The sequence below is a fragment of the Jaculus jaculus genome, chromosome 14 (genome assembly GCF_020740685.1).
Source record: "Jaculus jaculus isolate mJacJac1 chromosome 14, mJacJac1.mat.Y.cur, whole genome shotgun sequence".
NCBI lineage: Eukaryota > Metazoa > Chordata > Mammalia > Rodentia > Dipodidae > Jaculus > Jaculus jaculus.
In genome coordinates, this window is record NC_059115.1 from 38,584,985 (window position 1) to 38,603,312 (window position 18,328).

General features: G+C 41.4%; 1 protein-coding gene and 1 non-coding gene across 3 annotated transcripts in view; one reads left to right on the forward strand and one right to left on the reverse strand.

Annotated features, from left to right (window-relative positions):
* Positions 1-18,328, forward strand: part of Sumf1 (sulfatase modifying factor 1) — a 103,997-nt gene that overhangs the window by 21,354 nt on the left and 64,315 nt on the right. For both annotated transcript variants that reach the window (XM_004651492.2, XM_004651493.2), the window contains exons 4-6: positions 12,945-13,027; positions 15,260-15,382; positions 16,154-16,268. In XM_004651492.2, coding sequence (XP_004651549.1) covers positions 12,945-13,027; positions 15,260-15,382; positions 16,154-16,268 — 321 coding nt within the window. The remainder of the gene's footprint in view (positions 1-12,944; positions 13,028-15,259; positions 15,383-16,153; positions 16,269-18,328) is intronic.
* LOC123454911 lies at positions 6,512-6,618 on the reverse strand. The gene has a single exon (XR_006633562.1). It is a non-coding gene; the product is annotated as a U6 spliceosomal RNA (small nuclear RNA).

The window sequence follows — 18,328 nt, forward strand, 5'->3', positions numbered from 1 at the left end:
TCTCCAGGTTTAAAATAGTTGCTGTATATTATTGAAACATATGTCTGGTGCATAAAGTTTATAATTCTGTTTTCAGCTCATGTTTACACCGAGTTCTAAAAGTAACTTCATGCTTAATGCTCCATGTGTTATCTCTCCCTGGTCTTGTGACTTGATGAAGCTACTTTAAAAAAAAAAAAACCTATATTTTATTTTATTTATTTATTTGAGAGATAGAAAGAAAGGAGAGAGAGAGAGCGTGTGTGCGATGCACGAGTGAGCAGATAGAGAATGGGTGCACCAGAGCCTCCAGCTGCTGCAGATGAACTCCAAATGTACGTGCCACCTGGTGCATCTAGCTTACGTGGGTCCTGGGGAATCGACTCTAGGTCTTTGGCTTTGCAGGCAAGTGCTATAGCTGCCAAGACATCTCTCCAGCCCATGAAGCTCACTTTCTGGTCATGGGAACCATATTCCCTGAATTTCTGCATGTTGAAATCATTTGTTTTTTCACTTTATAATTGGAATTATTTTTGCTGAGTAGGAAGTCTTTGGTTCAAATTGGTATTTCTTGAGTTTCTTACACACTTTGTTTTCTTTAGCAATAAAGCTTTGCTATTGAAAAGTCTGAAAAAGTTTCTTTTCCTTGGAGGTTATTTATCACTTTATCTGGCTACTCGGAGTTCCCCTCCCCTTTATTTTTAGTGTTTACTGTTTTCACTAACATATATCTTGGCATTGGTCATTGTGGGTCAGTATTTGTAGGTATGGGGTTCACTCTTTTAACTTACATGTTCACAGTTATTTTTAAGCATCAAGACAGTTTTCCTCTAGTTTTTAGTGTATTTTTCCGTGCCTCTACCCCTTTAAGAGTTCTTAATACATCAGACTGTAAGGTTCTTTAACATAGTGTATGTGGTACTGGGGATCCATACCAGAGTCTTGTGCATGCTTGGCAAGTACTGTACAACTGACCCATGTCCCTAATCTGTGTTTATCACTTTCTTTGGAATCATGTGTATCTTTAATTTTTATTAAATTTGTCTTCCTTTTATCTATTTTAGACTATTAAGTATTATTTCTGAAATGACTGTTTCTACTTCTTTCTTTACTTCTGTTTTTTATGTAAGTTATAGATTATTGGCATCATTTTGTGAATGTTATTTGTCTTACTTTATATGGTGATTGTCTTTTGGTTTTTTGTTTGCTGTGTTTTGATGTGGTTGTACATGGAGGTTGGTTTCACCAAATAAATTGATGCTGCTTTTATAAGAGTTGTTAGAAAAGAGTGAGAAAAAAGTAGAGTTCTGTGGAGGGGTGCAAAGCAAGGTGGTGGCAAGGGATTATGTAAATTTTTTTTTAACATTTTGTTCATTTTATTTATTTATTTGAGAGTGACAGAGAGAGAGAGAGAGAATGGGCACGCCAGGGCTTCCAGCCACTGCAAACGAACTCCAGACGCGTGCGACCCCTTGTGCATCTGGCTAACGTGGGTCCTGGGGAATCGAGCCTCGAACCGGGGTCCTTAGGCTTCATAGGCAAGTGCTTAACCGCTAAGCCATCTCTCCAGCCCTATGTAAATTTTTTAAATAAAGTATTTTATTTATAAAAATAAAACTTTTTCTTCCCCAACGTAGGGCATAGTCATGACATCTGCATGGTACTGGCTAGATCAGAAGGAAGCTCCACCATGCTATGCAGGTGGCACTGACCATCAGAGAAAACTGATTGTATGTGCATGTTTCACGTTATTGTCTCCTTCTGAGAGGTTTTAAAGAAAGAGTTGTTATAGAAGAATAAACTCCATCCTTGTCATGTAGCCCTTCCCACTCTGAGCCCATCCACTATGGTAGCGTATAGGCACAGAACCTTGAGAGCATCTTTCTTGCTTTTGTGCCTGTAAAACTTGGAAGTATATAAACATCTCCTTTTTCTTTTGTGATTCAGGAGATTGAAGCCAGGGCCTTTCAGATAATAAATACAATAGACATTGAGCTGCACCCCCCCCCCCCAACCCAAGCCTCTCTTCTCTTTCTTTTCAAAACATATTAAAATAATTATTTATTTAATTATTATTAACTAATGAAGCGCTAACTTGTGCACCTGGTTTTACATGGGTACTGAGGAATTGAACCTGGGTCCTTTGGCTTTGCTGGCAAGCAATTTAACCACTAAACCATTTCTCCAGCCCCTTCTATTCTTTCTTTCCTCCCTTCTTCCCTCCCTTCCTTCTTCCTTCCCTTTCTTTCTTTTTTCTTTCCTCCCTCAGTCTCTTCTTCCCTTTGTCTTTCTTACAGACAAAGTCTAACTGTATCCCAGGTTGGCCTTAAACTTGCTGTGTTGTTGAGGATGACCTTGAGCTTTGGATGTTCTTGCCTCTACCTCCCAAGTGCTAGAATTGTAGGCATGTGACACTGTGCATAGTTTGTGAGGTGCTGGGTATAAAACCCAGAGCTTTGTGCATGCCAGGTAAGTAGTTTTCCCAACTGAGCTATGTCCCATGCCTATTTTCTTTAAACAGTACTCAGTATCAGGCAACAGATAAAAGATTAATATATCTTCCAGACTATATTTATTATCTGCTTCCTCGTTTCTTTTTGCCTCATAGTTACTTTGGATTGGGTTTGAGCTTGAGTCTTTGCTATTAATTTTCTTTTTTATTAAATTTTTTTGGTTTATTTTTATTTATTTATTTGAGAGCGACAGACAGAGAAAGAGGCAGAGAGAGAGAAAGAGAATGGGCATGCCAGGGCTTCCAGCCACTGCAGACGAATTCCAGATGTGTGCGCCCCCTTGTGCATCTGGCTAACGTGGGTCCTGGGGAATCGAGCCTCGAGCTGGGGTCTTTAGGCTTCACAGGCAGGCACTTAACAGCTAAACCATCTCTGTAGCCCTGCTATTAATTTTCATGTATAACCTTTTCTGAATGTTTAGAAGACGGCATGATATAAAGTAGCTTTATAACTTCACTGAGTTCTCTCTTTTTCTCTTGCCCCTCTATTTTGACAGTGTGGTTCTTAATACCTGAAGGGTCTCCTTAGTTTTCTTCTGGAAAGGAACCTTGCAGGTCAGTTTCATGAGTTCATGGAGCAAAATTTCCAGCACTTTCTCATTGTGGGCTCCTCATCTTGTGCAGAAGCACTTCACCATCTAAGCAACTCCATAGGTTTCAGATGATTTTTCTGTGCTTTGCAGTGCTCCATGTTGCTTCTCCTGAAATTTTCCAGATTTATTGATCTGGAAAGTCTGGGTGAGGAATTTTGGTTTAAGGGGAACTTTGCAGAGAAGGAGAAACTCATTTTGGGAGCAACATGGGCAGAACACTTGTTAGAGGGTCCTCTGTACACATCTGCTGTAAGTACCTGACTTCAGCTTGTGTGGTCAAGCCTTGGCTGTGTTACTCTGGGAAGTCTGTTTAGAATAACGTCCTGTCCTCCCATATTCCAGATTTAGATGTTCTCTGTCTGTTTTGTATTTTCACTGTGTCTTGGCCTTTCTCTCATACTGTACATCTCACTTATAATTATTTGTATAGGCATTTCCTGAAGACTTTACTTTTTCTTCTTCTTCTTTTTTTGTTTTTTGTTTTTCTAGGTAGGCTCTCACTCTAGCCCAGGCTGACCTGAAATTCACCTTGTGGCCTCAAACTCATAGCGATCCTCCTACCTCTGCCTCCCAAGTGCTAGCATTAAAGGTGTGCGCCACTATACCTTATAGTCTGTGAAGGTGGGTGTTATTTACTGCTGTATCCCCAGCATAGTAACTGCCACGTAATAAATACTTAATACATATTTGTCAAAATGAAAACTTATCATTTGAGTATCATGTTGGTGTGCTTAGTTTTCGAAAGCAGGAGTGTTTAAACCTGGTACGACCCATCTCAGGTTGCAGAGTCAGCTTTTCCTTGGTGAGAGATATTAGCCTAGTCGTCAGGGTTGAGGTGGGTTCACAGTAACTGAGTTACTTGGAAAACACAGTCCAGGGCTGGATGTTTGGATAAGATCAGGTGACACTGTCTTTTGTGCTGTTTTGAAATGAATAGCTGTGTGCTTAACTTAAAAGTCAGTGTGTGGCATAAACTCAGAAAGTAAACTGTGATAACTCTGGAAGGAGAGAACGTACGATAACAGGGCACACTTGCTTTGCTTAGACATACTCCACGGCACCTGGTGAGATTGAGGGTGTTTGATACAAAGTGAGGGTCTTAAAAAGCATGTTTGAAGAATACTTAAATTTCTTTTCAAGTCATAGGTCTTTTGAGGCCTAACTTGGATTAAGAAAAACAATGATTAGTTCCTCTCTCGCCTCATTAGTTGTTAAAGTTTGAATCAGTTATGATGGTGAAAACAAAAGTAGATGATTGAGTAGAAATTTACGTCCAGGGATGCCCAGCTTTAAGAGAACCTTATATACAAATAACAGTTTACAGTAGGTTGGATGTATAATCCCAATACTGAGGATGCAGGCACAGGAGGATGGTGGGTTAAGAACTTGCAGTGGTTGAGCATGGTGGTGCACATCTGTAATCCCAGCACTTAGGATGCAGATGGAGGAGGATGGTGTTTTAAATGCCACTATAAAAAGACCCTGTCTCAAAAAGCCAAAAGTTGATGATATAGCCCAGTTTGGGCACACATATAATCTGGACTTGGTCCCTAGCACCAGGAGCAAGCAACAGTGAGAAAAAGAGCAAGAATGAATATTTAAATGTCGAAAATGTCCTGGCCAATAAAGCTTTCCTTTTATAGGTGATCCAGAGCCTAGGAGTGGCATTGACCTTCCTCAGTTCTAGGTAGAACTGAGGTCAGCACCTGTTTATTTCTAAGATCCACCCTGCCACCCTTCCTCTTCTGCTTTACCTTCAAAGCTAGGACTTTGGTCTTTCTCTACAAAAGGGCATTCCACTGAAAGGCCATATTTTAAATTGGTGCTTATCCACAAGAGGGTTGCCCAAAGTTGAGAGTGGTTTGGAAATCAAAAAATCCTGGGGAGTAGGTAAAATTGTTCATTGAACATGTTTGTCCAATGTGTCCCGTAGATCAGCCACTCTTCTGTGTGCTGTGAGTGTGATGAGGAACCTGGTTTCATGGAGGTTACAGTTATATAATTCTAGTAAGGAATAGACCACAAACAAGTCAGCATATTATCTACAATGGCAGCCAGGAATTAAATAAAACAGTAATGGGAGAGAAAGTGATTGAGATAGAAGGTGGCTGGGCTCTGTTGTCTCTTCTTTGTGGGCTCAGTGATGGCGTCTCTCAGAGACACCTGAGCTAAACCTGCGCCATGAGCACAGCAGGTGCGACAGTACAGAGGGGATGCTGAACAGGTGGGCTGGGGTGCACACCAAAGGTTGACTTATAGGCTCGACGTGATTTCAGACCCGTGCCCGTCTCAGAGGTGTTTGGGTTTCATCTTAGCTTCAGATAGAACCATTAGATTTTATATAGTTTAGAGAGACCCCTCTAGTTTCTGTGTGAGGTTTTGATAGTCCAGGTGAGAGGTGATGGCATGACACAGAGGAGTGGAGAAGAATATGTGAGAGTACAGAGGGAAAAGGAAAGAGGAATCAGGTATGGCTCCTGGATTTTGGCCCAAGCACCTGGGGATATATAGTGTTGCTCTTACCTTTAGGGCGGGAGATCGGGGGCAGGTTGAGTGAGTTTCTGTGCCTATGGAAAACTAAGAGGTGTTTCTTTTTTTCCGTCTTCACTTTCAGTTAATGATGAGTATTTATATAAGTAATTATGTATTTTTGTGCAAAACAATGCTGATACTTAAATAGGTCTCACAATGCCATACAAGTGCTGTACCACAGAGCTGGTCCCTGGCCCTCTGTGCGCCATTTTTCATTGCTGTGTGTTGCAGTCAGGTTTAGCATTGCTGGTAGAAATCATTCAACCAAGAACAGCTTATGGGAAAAAAGTGGTTTATTTTGGCTAATGAGCTTGAGGGAGAAGCTCCATGATGGCAGGGAAAATGATGGCATGAGCAGAGGGTGGACATCACCCCCTGGCCAACATCAAGTGGGCCGTACCAACAGGAGACTGTGCCAAACACTGACAAGGGGACACTGGCCATAACACCCATAAGCCCACCCCCAATGATACACTGCCTCCAGGAGGCATTAATTCCCAAATCTCCATCAGCTGGGAACATAGCATTCAGAGCAACAAAGTTTTGGGGGGACACCTGAATCAAACCACCACACTGCATTATATTCATATGAACATATAATGAGTGTCAAATAGTCTCCTCATTCAGGTGTACAGGTGACCTCTTTCTTGCTGTATTGTCACATTGCATATAATAACAAACCAGTCTCCTCACTCAGTTGTGCATGTGATGTGGCTCTTGCTGTTAATCGCTTTCTAGACAGGGTATATTGTTACCTATTTGTCCACCAAAGTCAAACATTATCTTTACACAATAATATAAGCTTTATTTTTATTGAATTGAGAACTTTATTGTGTGAACATAGCGCATATTGGTCATATTCCCATTGGGTTATACTTTCATATTCTCCCTCCTCCAGAGTATGGAATGCATCATGAATTTGTTTGTCATCCTTGCATAGGGTTCATGCTGATTGTCTTTGTATCTTTCCAACTTTAGTATATGTGCTGCTGGAGCAAGCACAAGATATGCTTTCTTCTTATTCTTGTTGATGAAAAAATAATCAATACCCTCTCCCCTGCTTATGCACATCTCACTAAAAATGACTAAAATAGTTCACTTTTAAGGTTCTTTAGGACTGGGGACATGGGTTAGTGGATAAACCACTTGGTGTGCAACCGTGAGTACCTGAGTTTGATCCCTAGATCCCAGGTAGAAGCCAAAACTGTATGCTTCTGTAATCACAGTGTACCTGTTGCTAGAAGAGAGCCAGAGGGAGTTTCTCAGACACTTGTGAATGAAGCAGTGAACAGTGTGAGACACTGCTTCAAAATGAGACAAAGACCACCCTGAAAGTTGTCCCCTGATCTCCACTCACATGTCATGACATGTGTGACCACGCACACACACTAAATAAATAATGTGTAGTGAATACATAAATAAAAAGATTTCCTTGGAACCAGAGATTCTTCAGACCCTTTTTGCATATTGCCCACAATGGTAACTACATAGGGTTTCTACTTTACCTATGAAAATATGAAATGCTAAGATCCTAAATTGTGTGCTTTGGAAATATATTTTGGCATGAATTTTACTAAGAACTGAAATAAAACATCTTGAAAGTTTTCAGTTTTGCCTTACATCTCACAAATATGTGTACCCTATTTGAATGAGCAAGCTTTTTTTTTTTTTTTTTCCTTCTCTGAGGTCTACTAAATCAAGGTACCTGACCTAAGATTCAATTTGAAGTAAGCTGTCAGACTTGACTACCTATTTTGGTGATGAAGTTTGTTTTTCCCCTTTCTCCAAGCCACATTCTGTGACTGCACATTTGTGTTTGATGCTGAAGATAGAGTTTTATGTACCAAGCTGTCCACTCCCTTTGATTCTTTTGGTTTTTAGATTCTCAAGTTTTATTTATACTTCATGGATTTGGATAGATCTGCAATTTCTCATTGTTCACTGGTGCCAGTTGAAAAATTCTCTCAGGCTGTTTTTATAGGGATAACTGTCATGTTTATACTACATTTCAAGAAACGTCCATCTTTTTAATTTGCTTGTCTAAAGGCGTTTAATTTTTAAGAGAGCAGTTGTAAAGTTGTGAACTTGACATCTTTATACCTGAATATGCATAATTACACTGTCTTTTTTCCTGTGCTGATTTTTATTCTCGGCTGTGTGTGTATAAGAAGCCTAATTTACCATCTCTGGCAAGAAAAAAGGCACCTTTGCTGTGTTCCTCTTTCTTTCTCTTCAAGTTGTTACTACAAGTCTGGTTGTATCCCATGAGAAAAGTGGGAAACCATGTCTTTGCTCTCTGAAATCCATTTCTCAAGGAGAAATCAGTACTCACAACGGTTCTATTTACATTATAATTGGTCACTGGCTGCCTGGTACAGCTGTTTTAACTTAACCCAAGGCAGTTGCTATGGAGATGGCTGACTAGAAATAGGTCATGTTAAAGCCCTTTCCCCTTGAATATAAGTGAGTTCTGTAACTCTGGAAGTTGTCATAGTTGAGCAGAAAATGTGTAGGTGGACAACCATATCCCAAAAAGATTATTTCTTTTCAGGATGAGGCTGAAATCATATATGCTTATCTACTCATACTGCTTCTATACTATAAACAGCATAAACTAGTCTTCTTAAAGAAAAAGAATGAGAAATATCATTTGCAGTTAAACTTGGACATGTAACTTGCACAACTTTATTTTTTGAAAGTTCCTAACTGCAGTTGAATAACATTTTTTTTTGTAAGACAAAGCTATAATTTTAAGAACAGTTTTCTAAAAACACTGAATTAACATTTGGAATGACATTTGGAAGAAGAAGGTATCCAGTGACATTGGATGGAGATTGCCATAAATTTGGTCAGAAAATATCCTGGCATTCCCGGAGAAACTTGGCTAGGATGAATGAGGTCCTGTCTGATTGCATCAGCTCTTAATTGTGGGGTGACTTTGATACTTGACTTTCCTTCTGTGTCATCTGGGGACTCTGACTCTGCATGTGACCACAACAGTGGTGACTTACAGTCTGGGAAACAGACAGGCATGTCAGTCCTTCCCTTAAATGTGCTCAGGCTTTGTTTACTTAGAAGTCGCTTTCCTCCGGTCCACTCACATGGTGCATCTTTCTTCAAGGAATAGGTTAGCTTGTGTGAAGATTGGCTGTACAATGTGGTGACGATGAGAGTCAGTTACTGTATGTTCTTCTCTTCTTGAGAACTTTTAGAAGTCATATCTACTCCTAAAAAAAAAAATATATATATATATATATATATATATATATATATATATATATACACACATACACACATACATACACACACACATACACACACACACACACACACACACACATATATATATATATATAAAATTTATTTATTTATTTGCAAGAGAGAAAGAGGGGGAGAGAGAGAGAGAGAGAGAATGGGTGCATCAGAGCCTCCAGCCACTATAAATGAACTCCAGATGCATACACCCTCTGTGCTTTTACCTTATGTGGGTCCTGGAGAATCAAACCGGGATCCTTTGGCTTTACAGGCAAACACCTTAACCACTAAGCCATCTCTCCAGCCCACATCTGCTCTTATCTCTTGGCCTCTTACTCTTTAGACACTTTCCTGTAGCTTACCAGTACTATGAACAGGAGAACTGGAGGTGGACAGGGCTCAAGCTGAAGAACTACTGGGGATAGATTTTCAGTTTTTAATGTTTTTTTCTAAACTTCATTCTTCTAACAATAGGATTTACAACAAGGTTTGAAGATTAAGTATATTATCCAGGCGTGGTGGTGCACACCTTTCTTTGATTTCTGCACTTGGGAGGCAGAGGTAGGATTGAGCTGGAGTCTAACCTGGGACTACATAGTGAATTCCAGGTCAGCCTGGGCCAGAGTGACTTTCTCGGAAAAAAAAAATCAACAACAAAAAACACGTAATTAAGTAAGACTTAAAATTTAAGTGAAGTATAAAAGTTAAGTAAAAATATAGTAGCTGCTTTACTAATTTTTCTTAAAGAATTTTCTTTTGTAAATGACATTGTTAAATGGTTTTATTGTTTATATTATGGGGTGAGAGAAGAGTGCTACTATAGTAAAACTCAAGGTTATAAGCATTCTGGCTCTAAATAAGCACAGGGGATTTGCTTGTTTGTTTATTAGCCCAGGTTGACCTGGAATTCACTATGTAGTCTCAGGCTGGCTTTGAATTCACAGCAATCCTCCTACTTCTGCCTCCCAAATGCTGAGATTAAAGACATGCACCACCACGCCTGGCCAGTTCATTTATTTTTAACATTCTTTTTTTTGGGGGGGGAGGGGTTCGAGGTAGGGTCTCAATCTAGCCCAGGCTGACCTGGAATTCACTATGGAATCTCAGGGTGGTCTTGAACTCACGGCAATCCTCCTATCTCTGCCTCCTCAGTGCTGGGATTAAAGGTGTGCGCCACCATGCCCAGCTTGTTTTTAACATTCTGGATTAAGACATCTTTTTTAGGGCTGGAGAGATGGCTTAGCGGTTAAGCGCTTGCCTGTGAAGCCTAAGGACCCCGGTTCCAGGCTTGGTTCCCCAGGTCCCACGTTAGCCAGATGCACAAGGGGGCGCACGCGTCTGGAGTTCGTTTGCAGAGGCTGGAAGCCCTGGCGCGCCCATTCTCTCTCTCCCTCTATCTGTCTTTCTCTCTGTGTCTGTTGCTCTCAAATAAATAAATAAAAAATATTTAAAAAAAAAGACATCTTTTTTAAAAAAAACCACACATCTCTGCAGGCAGTTTCAGCTTTATCAATTGTGTTAAAGTTTCTTGACTCTCAGTCAAGAGGAAAGGCAAACTAGATCCCAGGGAGAGGGTTTTTTTACCTTCTCGAGTCCTCTTAATTTTTCCTGTTTTTTTTGTCCTGCCTTATTGGGGCTTGTAGATGGGACATAGACTTCTGTGTCTAGCATGTAGTAGGTACTTCATAAGTATCTGTAGCCAGTTAACTTAAGGGAAAATGAATGGGCTAACAGCCCCTTGGAGCAGTTGCCCTTGAGTCTTCTATACATTAGCCTATGCCATTCAGTGCTCCTTGGGAGGAGGGTTAGAAAGTAGAAGGCAAGTTTTGCCTCTAGACTTGTGTTTGGCTCTCTCTTCTAAAGCTTGGTATATGTATATTCTATCATCCTCTCCATGGTGTATAATGAACAGAAATGCCTACTTGCCCTAAGTCCCAAGCTCTTTGATGACTATTCATAGGTGTGACACTACTCATGACAGCTCCAAACTGGAAATGCCCAAATGCCCAGAGTGGATAAACAAGTTGTGCCTTCTTTTTCATTGCTAATGGTGAAATGGTTCAAACCACAAAAGGGTATGAGAAAAAAAAGGCAGTCTAGCATCTTAGTATCTACTACCCATGTTTAACAAAAGGTTATATGTACATGTTGCTATGTTTTGTAATATTTAGTTGTCACTTACTTGTGTATGCATGTGCATGGAGGTCAGAGATCAACCTTGAGGTGTCTGCACTTCACCTTCGTTGAGCCAGGCTCTCTTGCTGCTGCAAACCATCAGATTGCCAAGGATTGTCAGACTAGCTGGCCTGTTAGCTTTGGATTCTCCTGGCTTCACTTCTCATTATTGCAGACTCCCTTGGGATCACAGATACATGCTCCTCTTTGCATCTGGCTTTACATGGTATTTGCAAGTAAGCACCTTTAATCATGAAGCCTTGTTCCCAGTCCCTATTGTAATTTTTGTCTGTTTTAGCTTTAATTTTGTTTTTAATGTGAGAGCTAGAACCTTCCACTGGTGGTGCTTAGAGCAAGGGATCAAGTTGGGTTTGGTGAGTGATGTGAATATTTACCTAAAATCTGGGAGTGGAATGTATTCAGCTTTCTGTGCCCATCTTCCCTTGACATCAAGTGTGTTACCTGTTACCGACACCTAAGCACTGCCTAGTCTCATCAGAGAGAAAATCATGGATTAGTTACTGCCTACAGTTATGCAAATAATGAGATGCCAGGACTTTGAACTGTCATATTCTCTGTAAAACCAAATGTATTGCAGTCATGTCACCAAAGGACAAAATGCCATGTTCTGTTGAAATTTTAAAAATTGGCTTTTCCATTGTGTTGTGATGGAGATACCATTAATGTTTTGATGGTGTTGATGTGCAAAAAGAAAGCAGGAGAGTGGGGCATGATGTTCCCAGTGAGTGCCATGCTCTGTAGCAGGGACATAGCCTCTGTCACTCCCACCTAACCAAGCTCACTACATGCAGCTTGCTGAGAGCGAGGTTGGCATGGGGCTAATCTTGAGTCTGCTCTGGCTTATGTTTGAAGACTCATTTGCAAACTTCTGTTCTTTAGTGTGAGCAGTAGTGGTTATTTTTGGTACCTCTCCTTGTGACTGGTTGTCATAGGGCCATGTATAGTGAGACCATTTCTTCTAGTCACTGCTTGCTCACTCACTACTCTCAGCTGCGAAATGCATATAGCCTTGTGCCCTTTATGTTATGGTTCCTGCCTGTATTTGCCTAAGATGTAGGAGCTGTTGCTGTCTTTGTCTGCAGATTAGAAAACAGACTTGAGAGGTTAAATACAGCCAAGGGTCATGGTGTGAAGAGCACAGCCATGAGTCAGGTTCACTTTGCCTGGCCCCACAGCTCTGTTCTTAACCACTCACTAACTTTTGCTGTCATCATTGTGGTAACTGTTGTTAATTGAACCATATGGGAGGAGTCAAGGCTCTAGTAACAGTTTGCTGAGCACTTTGCAGTCTTGTCTGATTTGAATTCCTCTGGTTTCTGCATCAGGTGGGACTGGGGAGCCTGGCCATCTTTCTTTCAGAAGAGGGTGCTCTGCCAGGGAAGGAAAAGGAGTGGACCTATCTAGGGCCCACAGCTCATGCAGGGCTAGAGGTTGACCCCAGGGTCTATAAAACATCCCTCATTTTTTCTCTGTGCGTCAGCCTGATCTCTGACTGCTTTGGGTAACCTTCAACCCCATGGCTAATTATAAACTTAACTGTTTACTTATTTTTTACATAGGAAACATATTTCCTGTTTTCTACAAATTTTAGAAAATTAACTAGCAGTGTGGCTTTAGAAAATTCTTGGACATATGTACCACATACTTGCATACATGTATATTTGATCACTTATGCTTTATGGTGTAGATATATAGTGTTTTGTTAAATATGTATTTACACATTGTCTTTGGTTCTGCTATTCTGTAAAGGTACATGTTTGGTAACCCAAACAGAACTGAAGACCCTAAGAGAGAGTTGATTTTGGTTGTGTGTACTAAGGCTGGTGTTTTCCTGGAATCACCGTAGCTGACAAGAGCCTTTTCTCGGTTGCTTTGAGGTTGCAGCTGCTCCATGGTGGTTACCTGTCAAAGGTGCTAACTGGAGACACCCAGAGGGGCCTGACTCCACTATTCTGCACAGGTGAGTTGGTCATGCCCAGTTTCTGTGTTTCATTTCACAATAGATTGCTGTGCTTTTGGAAGAGAACTCAGTAGCTGTTTGCGCCTCCAAAATAAATGGAGTGGTGAGTAGGAAAGTTGAGTGGTGGGAAGTCAATGTATGGAAAAGCCTAGCTATTATACCTAGCACACAGAAGGCTTTTTATAAATGTCCCTTTTCCTTTCTCTTTTCACCTGTCAGCTTCCTTTTATAGATTTCCCTCTTTTTGACAGACAATTACACATTTCATGACATGTCTACTCCTTACATTTGGTCTATAAATGAGCAATTCTGCTGAAGACTATCTTGTCAGTAACTAGTTGTGTCCTGCATGGTAGAGGCCAGCCCATGTACAGGAGCCATGTGGTCTTTAGTCCTGGACTGACATACTTTGAAGCCACCAGCTGACTAAAAACCAGTGGCGAGTTGGTTGCAGTGTCTCTGGGGTGGCACGGAAGTAATTATCTTAAGCAAAAATAGAGAAGCACGGTAAACCCTGGAGGTTAAGAAAGGGTTGAATTATGACTCAGTCTCTCAATAGGCCAAGAACCCTGCTCTCTTAACCTCATTCTTTAGATGCCATTTTAATTCTCTATATTTAACCACGTTCCAGGTTATTGTCCTTATTGTTGGGATCTGGGGGCATCTGAAGTTCAGCTTTGGGGACATAGCCCCTTGACAATGTCAGGATCCTTTCAAGGTCTGTACTGGCTCTGAGCTAGAAATAGATGCCAGGTGGAAAGTCTCAGGGTCCTTGGAGAAATGGGCCTCTTAGCTTCTAATTCATACCATCTTTCCTGTGCTTAAGAGTCGGTCAGAAAACTAATGGAAGGAGGAGAACCCAAAGGGGAATGTATTGTTACTTATTTTTTAAATTTCATTTTTGGTGCTGAAAATTGAATCCAGAACCTAGATATAATTTTTTTAAATTTTTATTTATTTATTTATTTGAGAGTGACAGACACAGAGAGAAAGACAGATAGAGGGAGAGAGAAAGAGAATGGGCGCGCCAGGGCTTCCAGCCTCTGCAAACAAACTCCAGACGTGTGCGCCCCCTTGTGCATCTGGCTAACGTGGGACCTGGGGAACCGAGCCTGGAACCGGGGTCCTTAGGCTTCACAGGCAAGCGCTTAACCGCTAAGCCATCTCTCCAGCCCCTAGATATAATTTTAAACTTGTGCAGTAGATACTGAGGTACTCATGAAACATTTATTGAAAGAATAAATGAAGCCAGACGTGGTAGCGCACGCCTTTAATCCCAGCATCCGGGAGGCAGAGGTAGGAGGATCGCCGAGAGTTCAAAGCCACCCTGAGAATACATAGTGAATTCCAGGTCAGCCTGAGCTAGAGTGAGACCCTACCTTAGAAAACCAAAAAAAAAAAAAAAAGAATAAATGAACATCCTGGTAGAAATTCAAAGATGGATGTTGAATGAAGTAGGAATGTGTTGTAGTCCCATTAAAAAAATGAACAGGGAATTCAGTTCAAGCCACTTTCCACACCTACCATTCTCTCAGGAAGAAGAAAAGCTGATTTAAGATCCACTGGGGTGAGGCAAGTACAGCTAGCTGACCATTAGTGAGAAAGTAGAAAGATGTAGTGTTTCAAGCCAGGTCCTGGAAACAGGCTGCAATGAGTTTGCATGTAGAGTTCCTATGAGGTGCTCTCCTGTGGAAGGAAGGTGGTGGAAACAGGACTGAGCAGAATCCAAAACTACAGTGTGCTCAACAAAGTGCTAGCCAACTGCACAGGAAGGTCTGAGGTCTATGTGGCCTGCAAAGTTGAGCCCTTGTGGGCCTTAGGCCCCTGCCGTGGTCAGTCACCGGTGGCTCTGGGATGGCTCTCATGTTTGTGCAAAACCCTGAGGGAGCTAAAAGTTTCTTCTGATGGACTCCCAGCCTCAGAAGTAGCATTCCTTCCTTCCAGGGGAGGTGTTACAGAGCTTCTCTGACTCCACCATCTCCATAAAATCTGAGTTTACAGAGTGAGGAAATACTTGAGTGTAGTTACAAGAGAAATTGTTGCCCATTTGGGACTCTAAAACTTCAGAAACCTTCAGTGGAGGGGTAGGTGTAACATGATGAGGCTCCCATTTAGGTTCAGGACTTGTTTGATGTTACTGACTGGACTGATGATGGCCGAAGTCATGTTGTTAAAGCCAGTTCCTGTTTCCTGTTCTGGGTGGCTCCTCTCTGAACTTCGCTTGCTCCTCAGGCAGGATCATCCTGTTCTCCATGTCTCCTGGAATGATGCGGTTGCCTATTGTGCGTGGGCGGGGAAGCGGTTGCCCACGGAGGCCGAGTGGGAGTACAGCTGTCGTGGAGGCCTGCAAAATAGGTACTCAAATCAGAAGGGCTCATCTTGCCTGCAGTATGTTCACTCTGTTTTGTTTTTTTTTTTCCCCCAGGTACATGGAACTTGCTGGGGTTAGAATATTGATTAATAGCAATCTTGTTCTTACTGGGTATTATTCTTTTTTGTGAGGTATTTTGTTGACATTGCAGAGCAAGTCACTACCAGTTCTTCACAGACCCGGAAGCCTGGCCAGGCCAGACCAAATGAAGTCTGCAGTCCTGGATGGAGTTCTAGCAGCTCAGCTCCAGTGTAACATATGACTCCTTAGAGCTACTTGGCAGGCTGCCTTGCTTTTAGCATTTTCTTATTTTAGGCATCTTCTGAAAGTGGTATTTCTCTGCTTCTATATCTATGAGGTAGAAAACTCATGTTTGGGTCACATCTTCTAGGAAAAGCTCCTTAAAATAGACATGACTTTATAAAAAAAAATTGTGTGGCGTGACGGTGTCTGATTGTACTACCATATAAGTCCAGAATAATGTCTGGTTTCCCGACTTTCTATAAGCTCTTCTTTTAATTGTGTTTTATTTCAGCCCTTCTTAGTATCCAGGAGAGACTGAGGTTGTAAACTTGACATGATCTGTCATAGGAAGATTCTAAAATCCCAATCAGAAGCTGTTTATGAATATGTTTTAAAGATCAGGCTTACTCAGAACAAGTGTGTTGTTTGTTCTCTTGTTGCATCCTTCTCTTGACTGCAGTCCAGAAGCCTGGGACTGTTTGTTGGGCTGACGCCTGTGTCCCTCCTGACAGGCTTTTCCCCTGGGGCAACAAGCTGCAGCCCAAAGGCCAGCACTATGCCAACATTTGGCAGGGCGAGTTTCCTGTGACCAACACCGGGGAAGATGGCTTCCAAGGAACTGCACCTGTGAGTAGTGAGGAGCACTGCTGAGAACTGAGGTGGCATAGAAATGGGGTGAAAGAACCAGCCATGGTGGCTTATGCTTGCAATCCCAGCACTTGGGAGGAACAGAAGTTCAAGGTTATCTTTGGCTATATAGTGAGTTCCAAGCTAGCCTGAACTACACAACATATAACTGTCTTATAAAAAAAGGAAGGAAGGAAAGAAAGGAAGGAAGGAAGGAAGATAAAGAAAGGAAAGAAAAGGAAGAGCTGGGCATCATGGCTCATACCTATAATCCCAGCACTTGCTGTGAGTTTGAGGCCAGCCTGAGCTAGAGTGAGACCTGCCTCAACTAGACAGACAGACACAAGTAAACAAACATAAAAGAAAAAAATAAGAAAAGAAATCAAAAGAACAGAACAGAAAAGGGGCGAAAGGCATTACTTATTTTGGACACTATCCTCACTAGGGCCAGATGCTGTTAAGTAGATGTTCCCTTTTATATGTTGTCTTTCTGATTCTGTGATACATACTGCAAGGCATTTAGAAAAAGATTCCAGGATAAAGAAGAAAGTTAAGCTGACTAAGAATCCGACCACCCAGAGAGAATCTCTGTAAACATTGTGGTGCATTTCCTTCCACGCATCCTCTGTGCTAAGGATGGTAGTGTTTCTGATGATCAGGGTCTTGCAGCGTGCTGGGCATTGTATAGAGTTTTCATTTGCCCCAAGCTAGGTGCTCTTGCCCCAAGTTTCCCCGTGAACATTCTGAGGCACAGAGAAGAAAAGTAACTTACTTGTCCAAGGTTGCACAGTGGCACAGGTGGCACAGCTGGAAGTTGAACCAGATTGGTTTGCTTCCAAAGCCCATGTTCCTAACTACCATGTTTATCAGCATATTTGTTTTTGATGTATGTGTCACATTTTTTTGTATGTTGTATTTTAGTCACACTGGAAACAATATTTTAAATCTTACTCTTTTTTTCCCTTAATATCAGGAACAATTTTAAAATTAAATTAAATTAAAATTTTATTTATTTGAGAGAGGGATGAGGGAGAGGAGGAGAGAATGGGTGCTCCAGGGCTTCCAGCCACTGCAAACGAGCTCCAGATGCATGCATCACCTTGTGCATCTGGCTTTCGTGGGTCCTGGGGAATTGAACCGAGATTCTTTGGCTTTGCAGGCAAGCACCTAAATCCATTTCTCTAGCCCATTATCAGGAACATTTTATCTGTCATGAACAGTAGATTATAAATACATTGTCTTAGCAATTGGATGATCTGTTGAATGAATAAATGCTAAATATTTACCTCAGATTGTAGGTTAAGATCCTTTGTTTTCTTAGACAGTACCACAGTAACTTCTTGTTTATTCATACTGAGCTGTGCCTCTGCTTTTTTTTTTTTTTTTTAATTTTATTTAGCTAGGCATGGTGGTGCATGCCTTTAATCCCAGCAATTGAAAGGCAGAGGTAGTAGGATTGCCATGAGTTGGAGGCCACCCTGAGACTACATAGTGAATTCCAGGTCAGCCTGGGCTAGAGTGACACCCTACCTCAAAAAACAAAACAAAACAAAACAACAACAAAAACCCAAACAAACAAAACAAAAAAATCCAAAAATTATTTATTTATTTGAGAAAGAAAGAGACAGATATATATGTAGAAAGAAAGGGCACACCAGGGCCTCTACCCACTGCAAATGAACTCCAGATGCATGCACCACTTTGTGCCTCTGGCTTTATGTAAGTATTAGGGAGTTGAACCTGGGTCATTAGGCTTTATAGACAAGTGTCTTCACCACTGAACCATCTCTCCAGCTCCGGGAGCCTATCTTTAAAAAAAAATAATGTGATAGTAGCCGGGTGTGGTAGCACACGCCTTTAATCCCAGCACTCAGGAGGCAGAGACAGGAGGATTGCCGTGAATTTGAGGCCACCCTGAGACTCCATGGTGAATTCCAGGTCAGCCTGGGCTAGAGTGAGACCCAACCTCAAAAAACCAAAATATATATATATATATATAATAATAATGGGATAGAGAAATGGCTCAGTGGTGAAGGCACTTTCCTGCAAAGCCTAAGGAC